Source organism: Hevea brasiliensis, chromosome 13 (assembly GCF_030052815.1).
Source record: "Hevea brasiliensis isolate MT/VB/25A 57/8 chromosome 13, ASM3005281v1, whole genome shotgun sequence".
Lineage (NCBI taxonomy): Eukaryota > Viridiplantae > Streptophyta > Magnoliopsida > Malpighiales > Euphorbiaceae > Hevea > Hevea brasiliensis.
Window position 1 is genome coordinate 78,499,807 of NC_079505.1, and position 21,184 is coordinate 78,520,990.

At 28.2% G+C, this 21,184-nt stretch overlaps 2 protein-coding genes and 1 pseudogene across 2 annotated transcripts; all 3 read left to right on the forward strand.

Moving 5' to 3' along the window:
* The first annotated feature begins 1,528 nt into the window (after window positions 1-1,528).
* Window positions 1,529-3,034, forward strand: LOC131171934 (flavonol 3-sulfotransferase-like). Its single transcript, XM_058132328.1, has one exon. It carries the CDS (start codon window positions 1,625-1,627, stop codon window positions 2,798-2,800), a length of 1,176 nt encoding a protein of 391 aa, XP_057988311.1. The 5' UTR covers window positions 1,529-1,624; the 3' UTR covers window positions 2,801-3,034.
* A 4,057-nt stretch (window positions 3,035-7,091) lies between these two features.
* LOC131171732 (flavonol 3-sulfotransferase-like) lies at window positions 7,092-8,608 on the forward strand (annotated as a pseudogene).
* Window positions 8,609-18,916: 10,308 nt separating this feature from the next.
* LOC131171733 (flavonol 3-sulfotransferase-like) lies at window positions 18,917-20,355 on the forward strand. Its single transcript, XM_058131634.1, has one exon. It carries the CDS (start codon window positions 19,007-19,009, stop codon window positions 20,180-20,182), a length of 1,176 nt encoding a protein of 391 aa, XP_057987617.1. The 5' UTR covers window positions 18,917-19,006; the 3' UTR covers window positions 20,183-20,355.
* The last annotated feature ends 829 nt before the right edge of the window (window positions 20,356-21,184 follow it).

The following is a 21,184-nucleotide window of genomic DNA, read 5'->3' on the forward strand; positions in this document are numbered from 1 at the left end:
AGTTAGGGTTATATTTTTCTTTTCTTAATTTTGTAATAATATGTGATTTAAAGCATATTATGCTACTTTATCAAATAATTTTATTTTAATGATATTGATATCATTTTTAGAATTATAAATTAACATTTTAATTTTAATTAAAGTCTCGCAAATTTAAAAAAAAAAAATCACTTTATGCTATTTTATGTGGTTGTATAGTTAGTTATCTTTGAGAGTTTTGTATAATCTATTTGTATCTTTGTCAAGGTCTGAATTTATAATTATTTATTTCAGTTATAATCAAATATTCAATTAAATAATTTAATTTGATTATATTTATTTTTATTAAATTTTGATTTAATTGATCAATTAAATTAGTTAAAATTTTATTTTTAATGAATTGAGGGGACTCAAAATAATCAAAGTTTTTGACAATTGATGTTTTCTCATTGGCGTGAAATTTTCATAGCCAATGAAAAACCAAAGGATAAGGAGGACCACAGCTTCTTTTTTTGTTTATTATTTTTTTAATCAATTATGTCCCAATCGAGGCGGCGCCAGTCTATTTGTTCTTGGACGGCAAAAATTTGAAGACTAAAAAATTGGATTTTTTTTTTCTTAAATTTGATTTATTATAAAATTAAAATATAAATGTATAAAACTTAATAGGTAGTTCTTATTATATATCTGATTTGTGACAAATCAGTTTTAAATAATAAAAATTTATGATGTAAGTGTTCTTTCAATTATTCACTTTTTATTATTGCTAAATTTTATTTTAAAAAATAATTAATTCAACTAAATCAGAATTTAAATTTAAATTTTGTGATTCTGAAAAGGAATTTAATATTACTTAAATAAAAATATATTTATATTTTAATTTTTTTAATCTCATTCAATATAATTTTTTATTATTTAAAATATATATTAACTACAAATTTTTTCTTTAATTTATTAATTTTTAATCCAAATTTAACTTATTATTTAATAATTCTTGATATTAAAATTTTTAAAATTCATTATGCTGATGGATTATTTTGTTTGATTCAAGGAAAATTTAATAGATTATAATAATTTTTTTTTCTTTATTTACTAGGGTTAGCCCACATAAGATCAGTTCTTTTATAATTCATTCATGGCTACCTTTTTCAATAATATTTTCTTCAAATATTAAATATACGTTCTTTCTTTAAAAGTAGAGTGAGTTTTACTAACGTACCTAACACTTATTAGTATAGTCTTATAATAATTAATACAATATAATGTGAGAAATACTTTTTATTATAAAAATGATAAATTGCAAAATAAATAGATGAAAAAAAATATAAATTTGAGACTTCTATCAATTTTACATCGTCAAAGTAATAAATGTCATTATGAAAAGTAGCGTGGAACAAACCTAAGTTGCCCTCATTGGCATTGTGCGCTGGTCCAAGTGGAATAGAACAGTATAGATAATAAAATAAAACGACCAATATATGCATGCGTGAGAGCTAATAATTCTACTATAAATATAGGATTCTGGTTCTCTTCCCTCACAGCTCCATAAGCACAAAACCCAAAAGCATATTACTTGCTCAAGTGTTCACCGTAATAGCTTCCTTCCTCCATTCCCTTTCGTGCATCCTTTCTTTCCTCTTCCCAAATGGATATTGTTTATGGAAAAATGCTAAATGTAGTCCCCACGACTGTCGTGTCTCTACAATCTTCAAAAAATATTAAAGTGACGAGTTCTATGTCAATCTCCCAATGGAGTTCAGCTCCACGGGTTCCTAGGATTGTGCAGCCGCGACAGGCACGAGTCTATAATGCACTTCCCCTTGTCCACGAAGCTAGGAAAGGAGGAGAAAAAGATACTCCACTTACACAACAGGACAAGTACAAAGAGATTATGTCAAACTTTCCCAGAAGGGACGATTGGGTCCTCCAGCCTCTTTACCAGTACCAAGGCTTTTGGTACTTCCAGGACTACCTAGTTGGCTTGTTGGCTGCTCAAGAAAACTTCAAGCCTCAACCTTCTGATATTGTTCTTTGTACTTATCCCAAAACGGGCACGACTTGGCTTAAGGCTTTAGCTTATGCCATTGTTACCCGCTCCAAATTCAACGATTCCGAAAATCCATTGCTCACTAAAGCACCACATGATTGTGTTCCCTTTTTAGAGATTGATGCTGCTAGAAACGCAAGCAATCGTGACCCAGAAATCCCACTCGTAGCTACTCACATTCCTTATAATTCTTTGCCAACCTCCATATTAGAATCGGGTTGTAAACTTGTTTACTTGTGCAGAGACCCTAAGGACGTGCTAATATCTATGTGGCACTTTCTGAGAGGAAAGTTACCTGAAGGAATTGATAAGGATTCATATATCAATTTGAATAATTCGTTTGAAATATTTTGTGAAGGAATTTCTAGCAATGGACCCTATTGGGACCATGTTTTGGGGTATTGGAAAGCAAGAGTAGAAAGTCCTGAGGAGGTGTTGTTTTTGGTGTATGAAGACCTGAAGAAGGACACTGTTTCTAATGTTAAAAAGCTTGCTGAGTTCATGGGCTATCCCTTTACAGCAGAGGAAGAGAAACGAGGGGTGGTGCAACAAATCATAGATTTGTGCAGTTTCGATAGTTTGAGGAACATGAAGGCGAGCAAAAGTGGTGTGTATAGTCCGGATTCCCCATATACCATTCAAAACACTGAATTTTTCAGAAAAGGTACCATTGGAGATTGGAAGAATTATTTCAGTGAAGAAATGGGTGCTCGTTTGGATCAGATAATAGAAGAAAAACTGAACGGTTCCGGCTTCTCTTTCTTTTCTCATTAATTAATTAATTACAAAAATTTAAAATTTTCTTGTCGATATAAGCAAAATTTGGGAATAAGCTTCCAAGAAGAATGTCTCGGTCTTCTTTCTTTTCTTTTCTTTTCTTGTTTGATATTTGTTATTGTGAAATACCTACGCAAAGTAGATTATAGTGTTTTTTGGATTTTGTTAAAGAGTGTGTGTCTTTCCGTCTTGTATGTTTTTAACCAATTAAAAAAAAAAAATTATCATAGATTTTATTTTTTTGTAAATATTCAGTATTAGATAATTCTTAAAAAATAATTTTTTTAGTACAAAAATCGAGCATGAGAATATATATATATATATAATTTAAATTTAATTTTAATATAAATTATTAATAAATTATACATTTTCAAATATTATCATTTTATAAAATATTTTAAAATCTCACTCAAATAAAATGCGAATAACATTATCAAAATTAAATTCATAAATGCGAAAAACATTTAATTAAATTGAAATCTCAAAATTGCTGCAATTTTAAGTACGGGTGAACCATGTGTTTTGAGAGACAAATTTTGCATTTTCTTGCCAATGGTATTTGCAGAATCATCATCTGTATAATGCTGGCATTATTATAAGTCTATTTAGCTTTTCTTGGGGCTGTGCCCCTTTTATCTTACCCAGAAACCTCCTTTGCATTGTTTGATACCAATTCGTATTAAGATTGATAATTAGACTGTTGTCATTGCAGACAAAGAGAATATTTAAGTATTAATGAGGTCTTGTTCTTAGGCACTTGCATGGTCTATTATCTAGAGATTGACCCGTTCAAATTCAATATGTGTATCACGAGTCAAACTTCAATTTTGTCCAGATTGATTATCATCATGCCCATCAAATTAATATATTGTTGGATGCAACCTAATTACATGATCATCTGAATGGTATCGTTTCTCTTTTCCAAAGCTACATTTTTGAAGTCAAGCTGATTTTTTTTTCCTCCCACTTCTTATTTTTTAAGTGGTTGATGACTTTATCGGTTCCCTTAAAAATTTCTTATAAAAAATGACTTAATCCGTTAAATGGCTTTCTCATATTGACTTAATCCGTTAAATTTCTTTGTTTTTTCTTTATACCTTTTTTTTTTTTAAACTCTAATAGTTATTTTTTAATATAATTTTATTTATTTAATATAAATATAATAAAATTTTTTTTCCTCACTTCTCTTTTCATCAGAGCATGAAAATTAAACAAATCACTATTTTCATTTACTTTGTTATATAAAAGATTTATAAAGAAAACAATAATTTTCTTTATTTTAAAAATTATATTTTCCTTATAATTCTATTAACTTTTCTTTTCTCACATTTTCTTTCTTAATAATCATAAACTACTTCATTAAATATTACGCAAAATCCAACTTAATTTGACCATATTTGGAAATTAAATAATTTCTTATTTTAGTTGTAACCAATAAGATTTATTATTGTTTTCTTTTAAAAAAAATAATATTTATAATTTTTTTGATAAGCGTGTAATCAAGAACTCATTATATTAAAATATATTCTTTTAATATTAGAAAAAAAATTAATTAACATTTTTATATCAAATATTTTTGCATTTTTTGAAGATAAAAATTAATTTAACATTCCCTATTTTATGTATTTGGTGTTCAATTCATGCAAGTTAGTAGGGTATTTTTTAACATGTATAAATGATTAGCCACATTTTTTCAATGTTATATGTGGCAACAATTAAGTTTAGTCATTCAGATAAGTTTTGAATTGAATCATTGTGGGCTTTTAGATTTAATCTCTTAATTGTGAATTATTCAAATTTACATTATTTTAAATTAAATGTAAATTTAAATGAATCATTTCAAAAAAAAAGAAACAAAATTAATGAGTCATTTTAAATCTATGAATATAAGCCAATAGCTGAAGTTCAAAGTTGTCGGGCTATATTACAACGCAAGACAATGGACATTGTGAAGTCTAAGTCGTCCATGCTGCAAATATGATATGTAATTTCCATGGTTCAACGCTTGCCTTTGAATTTTATGTTGTACGTTTCTTCTTCGCTTTCTTGGCAATGAATTTCCAGTAAAAGAGAACAAAGACAAACACACAGACCTTGGATTTGAAGAATACTGGGTAGCAATTAAAAGACTTTGTATCCCTTAAATAAGATTAAGTGTTTGGTCCATTGTGAATAGAAAAAATCCTTACTGAGAATGCTTTACTTCGTAATAAGCTCCCTGATATGAATAAGCTTAACTTATTAGTTTAAGAAATATCAATGATTTACTAAAAAAAAAAATTTAATTTCTCAAGAAAATATTTATTTTTAATTCTTACAATACAATTTATACTATCATCATTTTGTTGTTAAATATTTTATAATAATAATAATAATGATGATAAAAGTAGTATAAGCCATAGCTGCTATGAAATTTAAAAAAAAAAATTAAAATTTTGTTGTGGGAATAATTTTTTTTATACAATTATAAGCTAATTTATCTATGTTTTCAGTTTTTGAGTATTAAAATAGTATTCTAAAAAAAAAGTTTCTTATCTTTATGTTTTTTTAATTTTTCTTCATCTACAATTTTTATTTTATAATTTGATTTTTGTGAAAAAAAATCATTGCATTTACAAAAATGTAATACATGAAAAGTATTACAATAAATTTTAATATAAAAGTATAAAAAAATTTTTTTTTAAAAGTATTTCAAAATTTTCTATAATTATAGGAGGTTATTGTAAACAATTTTACGGTTTCGTTATTTATATTAATTATTCACAAGTTTATTCTAAGTTGGGGTTATATTTTCTTTTCTTAATTTGTAATAATATGTGATTTAAAGCATATTTATATTAATTATTCTAGGATTTATTCTAAGTTAGGGTTATATTTTTCTTTTCTTAATTTTGTAATAATATGTGATTTAAAGCATATTATGCTACTTTATCAAATAATTTTATTTTAATGATATTGATATCATTTTTAGAATTATAAATTAACATTTTAATTTTAATTAAAGTCTCGCAAATTTAAAAAAATCACTTTATGCTATTTTATGTGGTTGTATAGTTAGTTATCTTTGAGAGTTTTGTATAATCTATTTGTATCTTTGTCAAGGTCTGAATTTATAATTATTTATTTCAGTTATAATCAAATATTCAATTAAATAATTTAATTTGATTATATTTATTTTTATTAAATTTTGATTTAATTGATCAATTAAATTAGTTAAAATTTTATTTTTAATGAATTGAGGGGACTCAAAATAATCAAAGTTTTTGACAATTGATGTTTTCTCATTGGCGTGAAATTTTCATAGCCAATGAAAAACCAAAGGATAAGGAGGACCACAGCTTCTTTTTTTGTTTATTATTTTTTTAATCAATTATGTCCCAATCGAGGCGGCGCCAGTCTATTTGTTCTTGGACGGCAAAAATTTGAAGACTAAAAAATTGGATTTTTTTTTTCTTAAATTTGATTTATTATAAAATTAAAATATAAATGTATAAAACTTAATAGGTAGTTCTTATTATATATCTGATTTGTGACAAATCAGTTTTAAATAATAAAAATTTATGATGTAAGTGTTCTTTCAATTATTCACTTTTTATTATTGCTAAATTTTATTTTAAAAAATAATTAATTCAACTAAATCAGAATTTAAATTTAAATTTTGTGATTTTGAAAAGGAATTTAATATTACTTAAATAAAAATATATTTATATTTTAATTTTTTAATCTCATTCAATATAATTTTTTATTATTTAAAATATATATTAACTACAAATTTTTTCTTTAATTTATTAATTTTTAATCCAAATTTAACTTATTATTTAATAATTCTTGATATTAAATTTTTTAAAATTCATTATGCTGATGGATTATTTTGTTTGATTCAAGGGGATTATAATAATTTTTTTTCTTTATTTACTAGGTTTAGTCCATAGAAGATCACTCTTTTTATAATTCATTCATAACTGTCTTTTTTAATAATATTTTCTTCAAATATTAAACATGAGTTCTTTCTTTAAAAGTAGAGTGAGTTTTACTAACGTACCTAACACTTATTAGTATAGTCTTATAATAATTAATACAATATAAGGTGAGAAACACTTTTTATTATAAAAAGGATAAATTGCAAAATAAATAGATGAAAAAAAATATAAATTTGAGACTTCTATCAACTTTACATCGTCAAAGTAATAAATGTCATTATGAAAAGTAGCGTGGAACAAACCTAAGTTGCCCTCATTGGCATTGTGCCATAAGCACAATGCCAATAGATAATCAAATAAAACGACCAACAGATGCATGCGTGAGAGCTAATAATTCTACTATAAATATAGGATTCTGGTTCTCTTCCCCCACAGCTCCATAAGCACAAAACTCAAAAGCATATTACTTGCTCAAGTGTTCACCGTACTAGCTTCCTTCCTCCATTCCCTTTCGTGCATCCTTTCTTTCCTCTTCCCAAATGGATATTGTTTATGGAAAAATGCTAAATGTAGTCCCCATGACTGTCGTGTCTCTACAATCTTCAAAAAATATTAAAGTGACGAGTTCTATGTCAATCTCCCAATGGAGTTCAGCTCCACTGGTTCCTAGGATTGTGCAGCCGCGACAGGCACGAGTCTATAATGCACTTCCCCTTGTCCACGAAGCTAGGAAAGGAGGAGAAAAAGATACTCCACTTACACAACAAGACGAGTACAAAAAGATTATGTCAAACTTTCCCAGACGGGACGATTGGGTCCTCCAGCCTCTTTACCAGTACCAAGGCTTTTGGTACTTCCAGGACTACCTAGTTGGCTTGTTGGCTGCTCAAGAAAACTTCAAGCCTCAACCTTCTGATATTGTTCTTTGTACTTATCCCAAAACGGGCACGACTTGGCTTAAGGCTTTAGCTTATGCCATTGTTACCCGCTCCAAATTCAACGATTCCGAAAATCCATTGCTCACTAAAGCACCACATGATTGTGTTCCCTTTTTAGAGATTGATGCTGCTAGAAACGCAAGCAATCGTGACCCAGAAATCCCACTCGTAGCTACTCACATTCCTTATAATTCTTTGCCAACCTCCATATTAGAATCCGGTTGTAAACTTGTTTACTTGTGCAGAGACCCTAAGGACGTGCTAATATCTATGTGGCACTTTCTGAGAGGAAAGTTACCTGAAGGAATTGATAAGGATTCATATATCAATTTGAATAATTCGTTTGAAATATTTTGTGAAGGAATTTCTAGCAATGGACCCTATTGGGACCATGTTTTGGGGTATTGGAAAGCAAGAGTAGAAAGTCCTGAGGAGGTGTTGTTTTTGGTGTATGAAGACCTGAAGAAGGACACTGTTTCTAATGTTAAAAAGCTTGCTGAGTTCATGGGCTATCCTTTACACCAGAGGAAGAGAAACGAGGGTGGTGCAACAAATCATAGATTTGTGCAGTTTCGATAGTTTGAGGAACATGAAGGCGAGCAAAAGTGGTGTGTATAGTCCGGATTCCCCATATACCATTCGAAACACTGAATTTTCAGAAAAGGTACCATTGGAGATTGGAAGAATTATTTCAGTGAAGAAATGGGTGCTCGTTTGGATCAGATAATAGAAGAAAAACTGAACGGTTCCGGCTTCTCTTTCTTTTCTCATTAATTAATTAATTACAAAAATTTAAAATTTTCTTGTCGATATAAGCAAAATTTGGGAATAAGCTTCCAAGAAGAATGTCTCGGTCTTCTTTCTTTTCTTTTCTTTTCTTGTTTGATATTTGTTATTGTGAAATGCCTACGCAAAGTAGATTATAGTGTTTTTTGGATTTTGTTAAAGAGTGTGTGTCTTTCCGTCTTGTATGTTTTTAATCAATTAAAAAAATTATCATAGATTTTATTTTTTGTAAATATTCAGTATTAGATAATTCTTAAAAAATAATTTTTTTAGTACAAAAATCGAGCATGAGAATATATATATATATATATATATATATATATATATATATATATATATATATATATATATATAATTTAAATTTAATTTTAATATAAATTATTAATAAATTATACATTTTCAAATATTATCATTTTATAAAATATTTTAAAATCTCACTCAAATAAAATGCGAATAACATTATCAAAATTAAATTCATAAATGCGAAAAACATTTAATTAAATTGAAATCTCAAAATTGCTGCAATTTTAAGTACGGGTGAACCATGTGTTTTGAGAGACAAATTTTGCATTTTCTTGCCAATGGTATTTGCAGAATCATCATCTGTATAATGCTGGCATTATTATAAGTCTATTTAGCTTTTCTTGGGGCTGTGCCCCTTTTATCTTACCCAGAAACCTCCTTTGCATTGTTTGATACCAATTCGTATTAAGATTGATAATTAGACTGTTGTCATTGCAGACAAAGAGAATATTTAAGTATTAATGAGGTCTTGTTCTTAGGCACTTGCATGGTCTATTATCTAGAGATTGACCCGTTCAAATTCAATATGTGTATCACGAGTCAAACTTCAATTTTGTCCAGATTGATTATCATCATGCCCATCAAATTAATATATTGTTGGATGCAACCTAATTACATGATCATCTGAATGGTATCGTTTCTCTTTTCCAAAGCTACATTTTTGAAGTCAAGCTGATTTTTTTTTCCTCCCACTTCTTATTTTTTAAGTGGTTGATGACTTTATCGGTTCCCTTAAAAATTTCTTATAAAAAATGACTTAATCCGTTAAATGGCTTTCTCATATTGACTTAATCCGTTAAATTTCTTTGTTTTTTCTTTATACCTTTTTTTTTTTTAAACTCTAATAGTTATTTTTTAATATAATTTTATTTATTTAATATAAATATAATAAAATTTTTTTTCCTCACTTCTCTTTTCATCAGAGCATGAAAATTAAACAAATCACTATTTTCATTTACTTTGTTATATAAAAGATTTATAAAGAAAACAATAATTTTCTTTATTTTAAAAATTATATTTTCCTTATAATTCTATTAACTTTTCTTTTCTCACATTTTCTTTCTTAATAATCATAAACTACTTCATTAAATATTACGCAAAATCCAACTTAATTTGACCATATTTGGAAATTAAATAATTTCTTATTTTAGTTGTAACCAATAAGATTTATTATTGTTTTCTTTTAAAAAAAATAATATTTATAATTTTTTTGATAAGCGTGTAATCAAGAACTCATTATATTAAAATATATTCTTTTAATATTAGAAAAAAAAATTAATTAACATTTTTATATCAAATATTTTTGCATTTTTTGAAGATAAAAATTAATTTAACATTCTCTATTTTATGTATTTGGTGTTCAATTCATGCAAGTTAGTAGGGTATTTTTTAACATGTATAAATGATTAGCCACATTTTTTCAATGTTATATGTGGCAACAATTAAGTTTAGTCATTCAGATAAGTTTTGAATTGAATCATTGTGGGCTTTTAGATTTAATCTCTTAATTGTGAATTATTCAAATTTACATTATTTTAAATTAAATGTAAATTTAAATGAGTCATTTGAAAAAAAAAAAAAAAGAAACAAAATTAATGAGTCATTTTAAATTTATGAATATAAGCCAATAGCTGAAGTTCAAAGTTGTCAGGCTATATTACAAGGCAAGACAATGGACATTGTGAAGTCTAAGTCGTCCATGCTGCAATTATGATATGTAATTTCCATGGTTCAACGCTTGCCTTTGAATTTTAAATTGTAGGTTAATTTCTTCTTCGCTTTCTTGGCAATGAATTTCCAGTAAAAAGAGAACAAAGACAAACAGACAAACCTTGGATTTGAAGAATACTAGGTAGCAATTAAAAGACTTTGTGTCCCTTAAATAAGACTAAGTGTTTGGTCCATTGTGAATAGAAAAAATCCTTACTAAGAGCGCTTTACCTCGTAATAAGCTTCCTGATGTGAGTAAACTTAACTTATTAGTTTAAGAAATATCAATGACTTACTAAAAAAAAATTATTAATTAATCAAGAAAATATTTATTTTAAATTCTTACAAAACGATTTATACTATCATCATTTTGTTGTTAAATATTTTATAATAATAATAATAATGATGATAAAAGTAGTATAAGCCATAGCTGCTATGAAATTTAAAAAATAAAAAATTAAAATTTTGTTGTGGGAATAATTTTTCTATGTTTTCGGTTTTTGAGTATTGAAATAGTATTCTAAAAAAAAACGTTTCTTATCTTTATGTTTTTTTAAATTTTCTTCATCTACAATTTCTATTTTATAATTTGATTTTTGTGAAAAAAAAAATCATTGCATTTACAAAAATGTAATGCATGAAAAGTATTACAATAAATTTTAATATAAAAGTATCAAAAAAAAATTTTTAAAAGTATTTCAAAATTTTCTATAATTATAGGAGGGTATTGTAAACAATTTTAAGAATAAAAATTATAATTGAAGTTCTAAAGTAAAAGAAAAGGTAATATTTTTTATTTTTTCAATTTATTTCAAACAACAAAAAATTAAAATTTCTTTTTTGCTTTCAGCATTGAAATCAAATAACATAAAATAAGTTTTTTTTTTAAATATTTTTTCCTCAAATAAATTATTTTCCGTCAAAACAAATGGGCCTTATCGTCAAAATAAATAAATTATAATTTGATGGAACTCGACCAAGACCGAAACATTCCATGAGAATCCTAGAGGATTTGACTTGTTAAGAATTGTAGCTATTAATTCCACAACTAATTCAGATGACTACACTTTTTTTTTTTTCTTTAAGGTTAAAGCTCAATTTTTGAGAAAGTTTAATTTAACACAATTTTGAATATTTTTTTAAAAAAGATTAATTCAAAATTTTAATTTAGTTAAAATTCAAAAAAAATGAGTATTAATTTTTTAAATTTAAATCAAAAAATTTAATTCAAAAATTAAGAAATTGAATAATTTTCATTTAAACTAATAAATTTAATACATAAATTTTAATTTTTATGCTAAATTAAATTTAAACTTAAATTTTTAAGTTAATTATAAGAAAAAAATTGATAATAAGATAAATTAAACTCTCCTACATTTTCTTAATAAATGTAGGAGCGAAAGTGAATATTTTATTTATTTATTTTTATCGTACATGAGAAGTCTTGAATTTTGGCCCCCGTCCCCGTGAAGGCTTTCATTCTTATTCTATGTTTGGAAATTATTTAGTATATTCGAAGTACTAAATCAAAAACCCTCTCAACCAAAAATAAATATAGGGGATGGGCATACGAATTTGGAAACAGTGTCTTGAAAACCTTGAATTTACGTTTTGTGTTCATTCTTCTGCAATTTCTGCAGTAGGAGACTATTCAGGCTCAAAGCAACATTCTCCAACATAAAGAAAGGAACCCTCCATCTATATGGGAAAAATATTAAAATAAGAAGAACAACAAGAAGAAGAAGACGAGTGTAAAGGCCACACGAAACAGATAATGAAAAATGATCAACTCCCGTTAGTGATATTTACATCAGTTGGGGTTTTATGGTTAGTTGTTGGGAAGTTAAAAGTGTTTGGGAACAGTTAGAAAGGGCTGACTCTGCGCGCCACCTGTAGCATGAATTCAGGAACAAGACGTCTTCTTGGAGGAGCCCCTGCATCTTTTTCCTGGGCTTCTGGATCTCCAGCATGAACGATTGCAACTAAATCTTCAAACATCTGATCTTTGCCCTAGGCTAGTAAAAAACTACTAGTTAAATAGTACATTTTATGACCAGACTCTATCCGGTTGAATTCTTGAAATTAGGCCCAAATGGACCTTAGAGTTGGGTTGAGAAATAATTAGGCTTACTACAGGCCTCGGAGGCTTTAAGCTGGCCCAGGTCCTAGTATCGGTCCCGCACATAGGTTGGGTCGTGACACAAAGCATTACGTTAAGTGAATGGATGGCTATTAAATATCACAATCACTTCTTAATTAAATATAAAAAATTCCAATTATACAATTAATAACACCCGCCATTAAGGACCCAATGGAATATGACTTGATCAAATTAAGACTTGACAAAGAGCTGATGGGCGAATCCGCAAGTATACGGATCGTCTCAAGTAATAAAGTGATGAATCAAGTATCGTTCCCACGAGAATTTGCTGTTTGAGTACCAAACTATGAATGAAGCGATTATTTGAGCTAATGATTAATGGATAAATGGTAAATATAAATAAGCAACGTAAATTGATTAATCTAATTGAAATGGGTAAAGAGCAAACAAATAAATTCTAATTCTAGTTCGCAATTAAACTAAATTAATAATGGGTAATTTAAATGAAAGTCTAATTATGTTAAAAGTGATTTCAGAGTTGTGGGTTTATGCATAAATTAATTGGGATTTGTTTTGGGCATTCCAATTTTTAGGGAAAAATAGAGTTTGAAGGAAATTGATTCTAAATTCCTTTGATATCTTTTTCAAGCAAACCAAAGTGTATTCTAAAATAACCAAACCTACTTTCGTATGTTATTTGATTACTTTAAAACCCATTAAGTTTTGTAACCAATAACTAATTCCTCTTAAAATCCTAGTTTATTTCTAAATCTAGGTGATTTTAAGTTCCAATCCTTGATTATCTATCAATGACTTTCACCTTTCGGTCCTTCAATCAAAGATTAATACAATACCCAATGGGTACCAACATTAGGCAAGTAAATCAAGCACACAAGGAAGGAATCAAAACTCATATTTATGTAAAATAAGGAAGTACCCAGTCCAAATCCACAAATTAATCTAAAACATATTTCTCAACTCTGAAATCTAAAGAGATTACTCACTCATGATGGTATTTACAAGAAAGGTTGATGGAAAAGTAAAGAAAAACATAATAAAAGGACTAAAATAGAAAAATCCAGGTAGAAGAACCAAAATCTCTGGTTTCTGGAGCTCCAAACTGATGCAGCAGCTCCTCCTCCAAGAGAAAATGGCGTCTCCTCTCTCTCTCTATTAAATCTTCTTTCCTTTTTGTCTTTCCTTCCTTTCCTCTTTTTCCTCTTGTCGCAAAAAATAAGGAAATGATGAATTTATATGGTCCCAAAAAGTTGCCCTAAAAGTATATAAGAGCCAAGGAGTGGGTAGGAAATGAGGTGTAAAATTATCCAAGTCGTGACATCTTTCACGTTAGGCGATGCTTAGGGTTCGGCTTACCCGTAAGCAGCTTTTTAGCAGATTTCAAATACTGGTCGCACTGTCTGCTTAAGGTTAAGCAGACCTTCAGTAAATCTCGGCAGACTTAGAGTAAAATGGACTTTTCTGCTCATGCTTGACTTGTGCTGCACCTTAAGCACTACCGCTTTACCCTAAATATGATCTTAAGCAAAGTCTCAAGCAAATTTCGGCTGGTTTGCTCTTTCAAGGCTTGATTTCTTCAACTTTCCTTCTTGCTTAAAGAACTCCAAATCTCTTCAAATCACTTCCTATTGCACTCATTGATCTTCGATTTGCCACAAAATCTTATAAAAATAACAAAATTACAAAAATCAAATATAAAGTATCTAAAATTAACAAATAAGATAAAATAAAGTTAAAAACATAAAATACACTAAAATATAAGGGCAAAATGAATACAAAACTACCCTAAAATGCCTATATGAAATGAGTGTAACAAGAGCTCCATTCAATTTTAAATGAAGTCTTAATTTATCATAGGCAACAAAGAAGTAAGGAATGATTTTTTTTTTTTTGGTAAAGAAAAAGGAAAGTAAAATTTGGCGGGAAGGGAAAGTCTAGGACAAAAACTTTTACATATCCTTTTCGGTTTTCAATAACCATGACTTGGGTTAGGGTCTATCTTATAATTAATTAATTATATACATTTTATAATCATATATCATTTTTAACTTTCAAACTCGTTGCACACATCGACATAAAAATATGAGTGTTATTTAAGTTGGTTTGATTATAGCTCTGTTCGAAAATATTAATCGTTCTAATATATATTAATTATTTTAGTACCTATCTGTTATTCTATTAGTTATTAACGATTAACAGTTAATTATTTATATAGTTGTTAAAGTACAAGTTTTGAAAAAAGTAATTATTGGATTAGCTGTTAAATATAAAAATAATAATATAATCGTGTTAACTCTAATCAAAATACCCCTTTAACCTCTAAAATTTAGGAGAAATAACTTTTCATGAATCACTGCTTCAACTTTTAAATATTATCATAAATACTATGTCACTAAACGATATAAATAAAAAAAAATTATTGTCAAACAGGGCTTATATATATATATATATATATATTTATTTATTTATTTATTTATTTATTTATTTAAATGTTCTCATACGAGAATTTAATAAGTTAGTTGAGAATAAATAAGAAAGGGAAATGGGATGCTTAAAATGACGTCGTGGAAATGTTTTAAATATTAGATGCAGTGCTGATGTTTAAGAGAATTAAAAAGTATAAAAGAATATATTATTATATGTTCAAGCATGCCCATGCATCACTTATAAATATGTATCTGTGTAGTTAAATACTAAGCACGTTTTATATTGCATTCATAATTGTTGAAGTGTCGCGGATATTGTTTGTGTGCGTGACGTGCGTGTGCGTGACGTGCGTGTGGTATGGTATTGGATATAGACAGGACGGGTAAACATGGATTAAGAGACACTTGCTGAAACCCGGTCCTTCGGGATAGACACGGCTTGTGAGACACTCGTTGGGACCCCGCATTTGGTTTATTAAGCGAAAGTCCGCTTGAGAGACGATCATTGTGAGATTGGATTAAGAGGGCTGTATAGGAGATCAGCTCCCATATATGTATTGTTTGACAGTGTTGGGTGTGTGAGTACTCCAAATTACTTTTTTGCTGTTATGATATGAAAATTATGACGATATTGCATTTCACTCCACAGGGTGTATTAGCTTTAGATAGTTATAGAGATTATAATTCGAATTGATATTTTACTCTCTGAGTTGAACGCTCACTCTTGTTCATCTATTTTTCTAGGCTACAGGAGGATTACTTGTTGTGGCTAACCTGCTCTTCTTCTTCGCAGGTCCATTGATAGTAATTAATGTAATTTGTACAATTGAGTTAAATTTTTAGACTCCGCATGTGTTAGAAGCACTTATTTTATTTGGGCCTATATTATAAAAGTTACGTTAGATCTGTAATATTATTAACTGTATGCATGATGGGATTGGATGAGGGAGCTGAGCTCCCTTATGACCTTTTCATTATGTGGAGGGTGAGCTAAGCTCCCCAATTTATTATATATCGTGTTTACAGGTCGTGCTAGTAAAAAACTCCTCGTTAAATGGTACATTTTATAGCCAGACTCTGTCCGGTTGAATTCTTGAAATTAGGCCCAAATGGGCCTTAGAGTTGGGTTGAGGAATAGTTAGGCTTACTATAAGCCTCGGAGGTTTTAAACTAGCCCAGGTCCTAGTATCGGTCCGGCACATAGATTGGGTTGTGACAAAAAGCATTACGTTAAGTGAATGGATGGCTATTAAATATCACAATCACTTCTTAATTAAATATAAAAAATTCCAATTATACAATTAATAACACCCGCCATTAAGGACCCAATGGAATATGACTTGATCAAATTAAGACTTGACAAAGAGCTCCATTCAATTGTAAATGAAGTCTTAATTTATCATAGGCAACATAGAAGTAAGGAATGATTTTTTTTTTTTTTTGGTAAAGAAAAAGGAAAGTAAAATTTGGCGGGAAGGGAAAGTCGAGGACAAAAACTTTTACATATCCTTTTCGGTTTTCAATAACCGTGACTTGGGTTAGGGTCTATCTTATAATTAATTAATTATATACATTTTATAATCATATATCATTTTTAACTTTCAAACTCATTGCACACATCAACATAAAAATAGGAGTGTTGTTTTAGTTGGTTTGATTATAGCTCTGTTCGAAAATATTAATCGTTCTAATATATATTAATTATTTTAGTACCTATCTGTTATTCTATTAGTTATTAACGGTTAACAGTTAATTATTTATATAGTTGTTAAAGTACAAGTTTTGATAAAAGTAATTGTTGGATTAGCTGTTAAATATAAAAATAATAATATAATCGTGTTGACTCTAATCACAATACCCCTTTAACCTCTAAAATTTAGGAAAAATAATTTTTCATGAATCACTCCTTCAACTTTTAAATATTATCATAAATACTATATCAATAAACAATATAAATAAAAAAAAATTATTATCAAATAGAGCTTTTATATATATATATATATATATATATATATATATATATATATTTAAATGTTCTCATAGGAGAATTTAATAAGTTAGTTGAGAATAAATAAGAAAGGGAAATGGGATGCTTAAAATGACGTCGTGGAAATGTTTTAAATATTTGATGCAGTGCTGATGTTTGAGAGAATTAACACTTGGTTGTTGTAATTGAAAATATATATTATTTTATTTGACTCAACTTACCGGATAGCGGTCAATGTGGATTGAGCTTTCCGGTCAAACTGAGATTTCCATGGGTTGCTAAGGAATCTGTTTGCATGCCCTGGTTTCAAGAATCTGAAACGTACCCACGGTTTCGTTATTTATATTAATTATTCTAGGATTTATTCTAAGTTAGGGTTATATTTTTCTTTTCTTAATTTTGTAATAATATGTGATTTAAAGCATATTATGCTACTTTATCAAATAATTTTATTTTAATGATATTGATATCATTTTTAGAATTATAAATTAACATTTTAATTTTAATTAAAGTCTCGCAAATTTAAAAAAAAAATCACTTTATGCTATTTTATGTGGTTGTATAGTTAGTTATCTTTGAGAGTTTTGTATAATCTATTTGTATCTTTGTCAAGGTCTGAATTTATAATTATTTATTTCATTTATAATCAAATATTCAATAAAATAATTTAATTTGATTATATTTATTTTTATTAAATTTTGATTTAATTGATCAATTAAATTAGTTAAAATTTTATTTTTAATGAATTGAGAGGACTCAAAATAATCAAAATTTTTGACAATTTTTAAAAGATTTGACCCTCTTTCTCATTGGCGGCGAAATTTTCATAGCCAATGAAAAACCGAAGGACAAGGAGGACCACGGCTGATTTTTTTGTTTATTATTTTTTTAATCAATAAAGTCCCAATCAAGGCGGCGCAAATCTATTTGTTCTTGGACGTAAAAAATTTGAAGACTAAAAAATTCAAAGATTCTTTGGGATTTTTTTTTTTTTAAATTTGATTTATTATAAAATTAAAATATAAATGTGTAAAATTTAATAGATAGTTCTTATTATATATCTGATTTGTGACAAATCAGTTTTAAATAATAAAAATTTATGATGTAAGTGTTCTTTCAATTATTCACTTTTTATTATTGCTAAATTTTATTTTAAAAAATAATTAATTCAACTAAATCAGAATTTAAATATAAATTTTGTGATTCTGAAAAGGAATTTAATATTACTTAAATAAAAATATATTTATATTTTAATTTTTTTAATCTCATTCAATATAATTTTTTATTATTTAAAATATATATTAACTACAAATTTTTTCTTTAATTTATTAATTTTTAATCCAAATTTAACTTATTATTTAATAATTCTTGATATTAAAATTTTTAAAATTCATTATGCTGATGGATTATTTTGTTTGATTCAAGGAAAATTTAATAGATTATAATATTTTTTTTTTATTTATTTACTAGGTTTAGCCCATAGAAGATCACTCTTTTTATAATTCATTCATAGCTGTCTTTTTTAATAATATTTTCTTCAAATATTAAACATGAGTTCTTTCTTTAAAAGTAGAGTGAGTTTTACTAACGTACCTAACACTTATTAGTATAGTCTTATAATAATTAATACAATATAACGTGAGAAATACTTTTTATTATAAAAATGATAAATTGCAAAATAAATAGATGAAAAAAAATATAAATTTGAGACTTCTATCAATTTTACATCGTCAAAGTAATAAATGTCATTATGAAAAGTAGCGTGGAACAAACCTAAGTTGCCCTCATTGGCATTGTGCCATGTCCAAGCACAATGCCAATAGATAATAAAATAAAACGACCAATAGATGCATGCGTGAGAGCTAATAATTGTACTATAAATATAGGATTCTGGTTCTCTTCCCCCACAGCTCCATAAGCACAAAACTCAAAAGCATATTACTTGCACAAGTGTTCACCGTAATAGCTTCCTTCCTCCATTCCCTTTCGAGCATCCTTTCTTTCCTCTTCCCAAATGGATCTTGTTTATGGAAAAATGCTAAATGTAGTCCCCACGACTGTCGTGTCTCTACAATCTTCAAAAAATATTAAAGTGACGAGTTCTATGTCAATCTCCCAATGGAGTTCAGCTCCACGGGTTCCTAGGATTGTGCAGCCGCGACAGGCACGAGTCTATAATGCACTTCCCGTTGTCCACAAAGCTAGGAAAGGAGGAGAAAAAGATACTCCACTTACACAACAAGACAAGTACAAAGAGATTATGTCAAACTTTCCCAGAAGGGACGATTGGGTCCTCCAGCCTCTTTACCAGTACCAAGGCTTTTGGTACTTCCAGGACTACCTAGTTGGTTTGTTGGCTGCTCAAGAAAACTTCAAGCCTCAACCTTCTGATATTGTTCTTTGTACTTATCCCAAAACGGGCACGACTTGGCTTAAGGCTTTAGCTTATGCCATTGTTACCCGCTCCAAATTCAACGATTCCAAAAATCCATTGCTCACTAAAGCACCACATGATTGTGTTCCCTTTTTAGAGATTGATGCTGCTAGAAACGCAAGCAATCGTGACCCAGAAATCCCACTCGTAGCTACTCACATTCCTTATAATTCTTTGCCAACCTCCATATTAGAATCCGGTTGTAAACTTGTTTACTTGTGCAGAGACCCTAAGGACGTGCTAATATCTATGTGGCACTTTCTGAGAGGAAAGTTACCTGAAGGAATTGATAAGGATTCATATATCAATTTGAATAATTCGTTTGAAATATTTTGTGAAGGAATTTCTAGCAATGGACCCTATTGGGACCATGTTTTGGGGTATTGGAAAGCAAGAGTAGAAAGTCCTGAGGAGGTGTTGTTTTTGGTGTATGAAGACCTGAAGAAGGACACTGTTTCTAATGTTAAAAAGCTTGCTGAGTTCATGGGCTATCCCTTTACACCAGAGGAAGAGAAACGAGGGGTGGTGCAACAAATCATAGATTTGTGCAGTTTCGATAGTTTGAGGAACATGAAGGCGAGCAAAAGTGGTGTGTATAGTCCGGATTCCCCATATACCATTCGAAACACTGAATTTTTCAGAAAAGGTACCATTGGAGATTGGAAGAATTATTTCAGTGAAGAAATGGGTGCTCGTTTGGATCAGATAATAGAAGAAAAACTGAACGGTTCCGGCTTCTCTTTCTTTTCTCATTAATTAATTAATTACAAAAATTTAAAATTTTCTTGTCGATATAAGCAAAATTTGGGAATAAGCTTCCAAGAAGAATGTCTCGGTCTTCTTTCTTTTCTTTTCTTTTCTTGTTTGATATTTGTTATTGTGAAATGCCTACGCAAAGTAGATTATAGTGTTTTTTGGATTTTGTTAAAGAGTGTGTGTCTTTCCGTCTTGTATGTTTTTAATCAATTAAAAAAAAAAATTATCATAGATTTTATTTTTTTGTAAATATTCAGTATTAGATAATTCTTAAAAAATAATTTTTTTAGTACAAAAATCGAGCATGAGAATATATATATATATATATATATATATATATATATATATATATATATATATATATATAATTTAAATTTAATTTTAATATAAATTATTAATAAATTATACATTTTCAAATATTATCATTTTATAAAATATTTTAAAATCTCACTCAAATAAAATGCGAATAACATTATCAAAATTAAATTCATAAATGCGAAAAACATTTAATTAAATTGAAATCTCAAAATTGCTGCAATTTTAAGTACGGGTGAACCATGTGTTTTGAGAGACAAATTTTGCATTTTCTTGCCAATGGTATTTGCAGAATCATCATCTGTATAATGCTGGCATTATTATAAGTCTATTTAGCTTTTCTTGGGGCTGTGCCCCTTTTATCTTACCCAGAAACCTCCTTTGCATTGTTTGATACCAATTCGTATTAAGATTGATAATTAGACTGTTGTCATTGCAGACAAAGAGAATATTTAAGTATTAATGAGGTCTTGTTCTTAGGCACTTGCATGGTCTATTATCTAGAGATTGACCCGTTCAAATTCAATATGTGTATCACGAGTCAAACTTCAATTTTGTCCAGATTGATTATCATCATGCCCATCAAATTAATATATTGTTGGATGCAACCTAATTACATGATCATCTGAATGGTATCGTTTCTCTTTTCCAAAGCTACATTTTTGAAGTCAAGCTGATTTTTTTTTC

Coding starts and splice junctions, on each gene's coding strand:
- LOC131171934 (XM_058132328.1), top strand. CDS start 1,625: ATGGATATTGTTTATGGAAAAATGCTAAATGTAGTCCCCACGACTGTC.
- LOC131171733 (XM_058131634.1), top strand. CDS start 19,007: ATGGATCTTGTTTATGGAAAAATGCTAAATGTAGTCCCCACGACTGTC.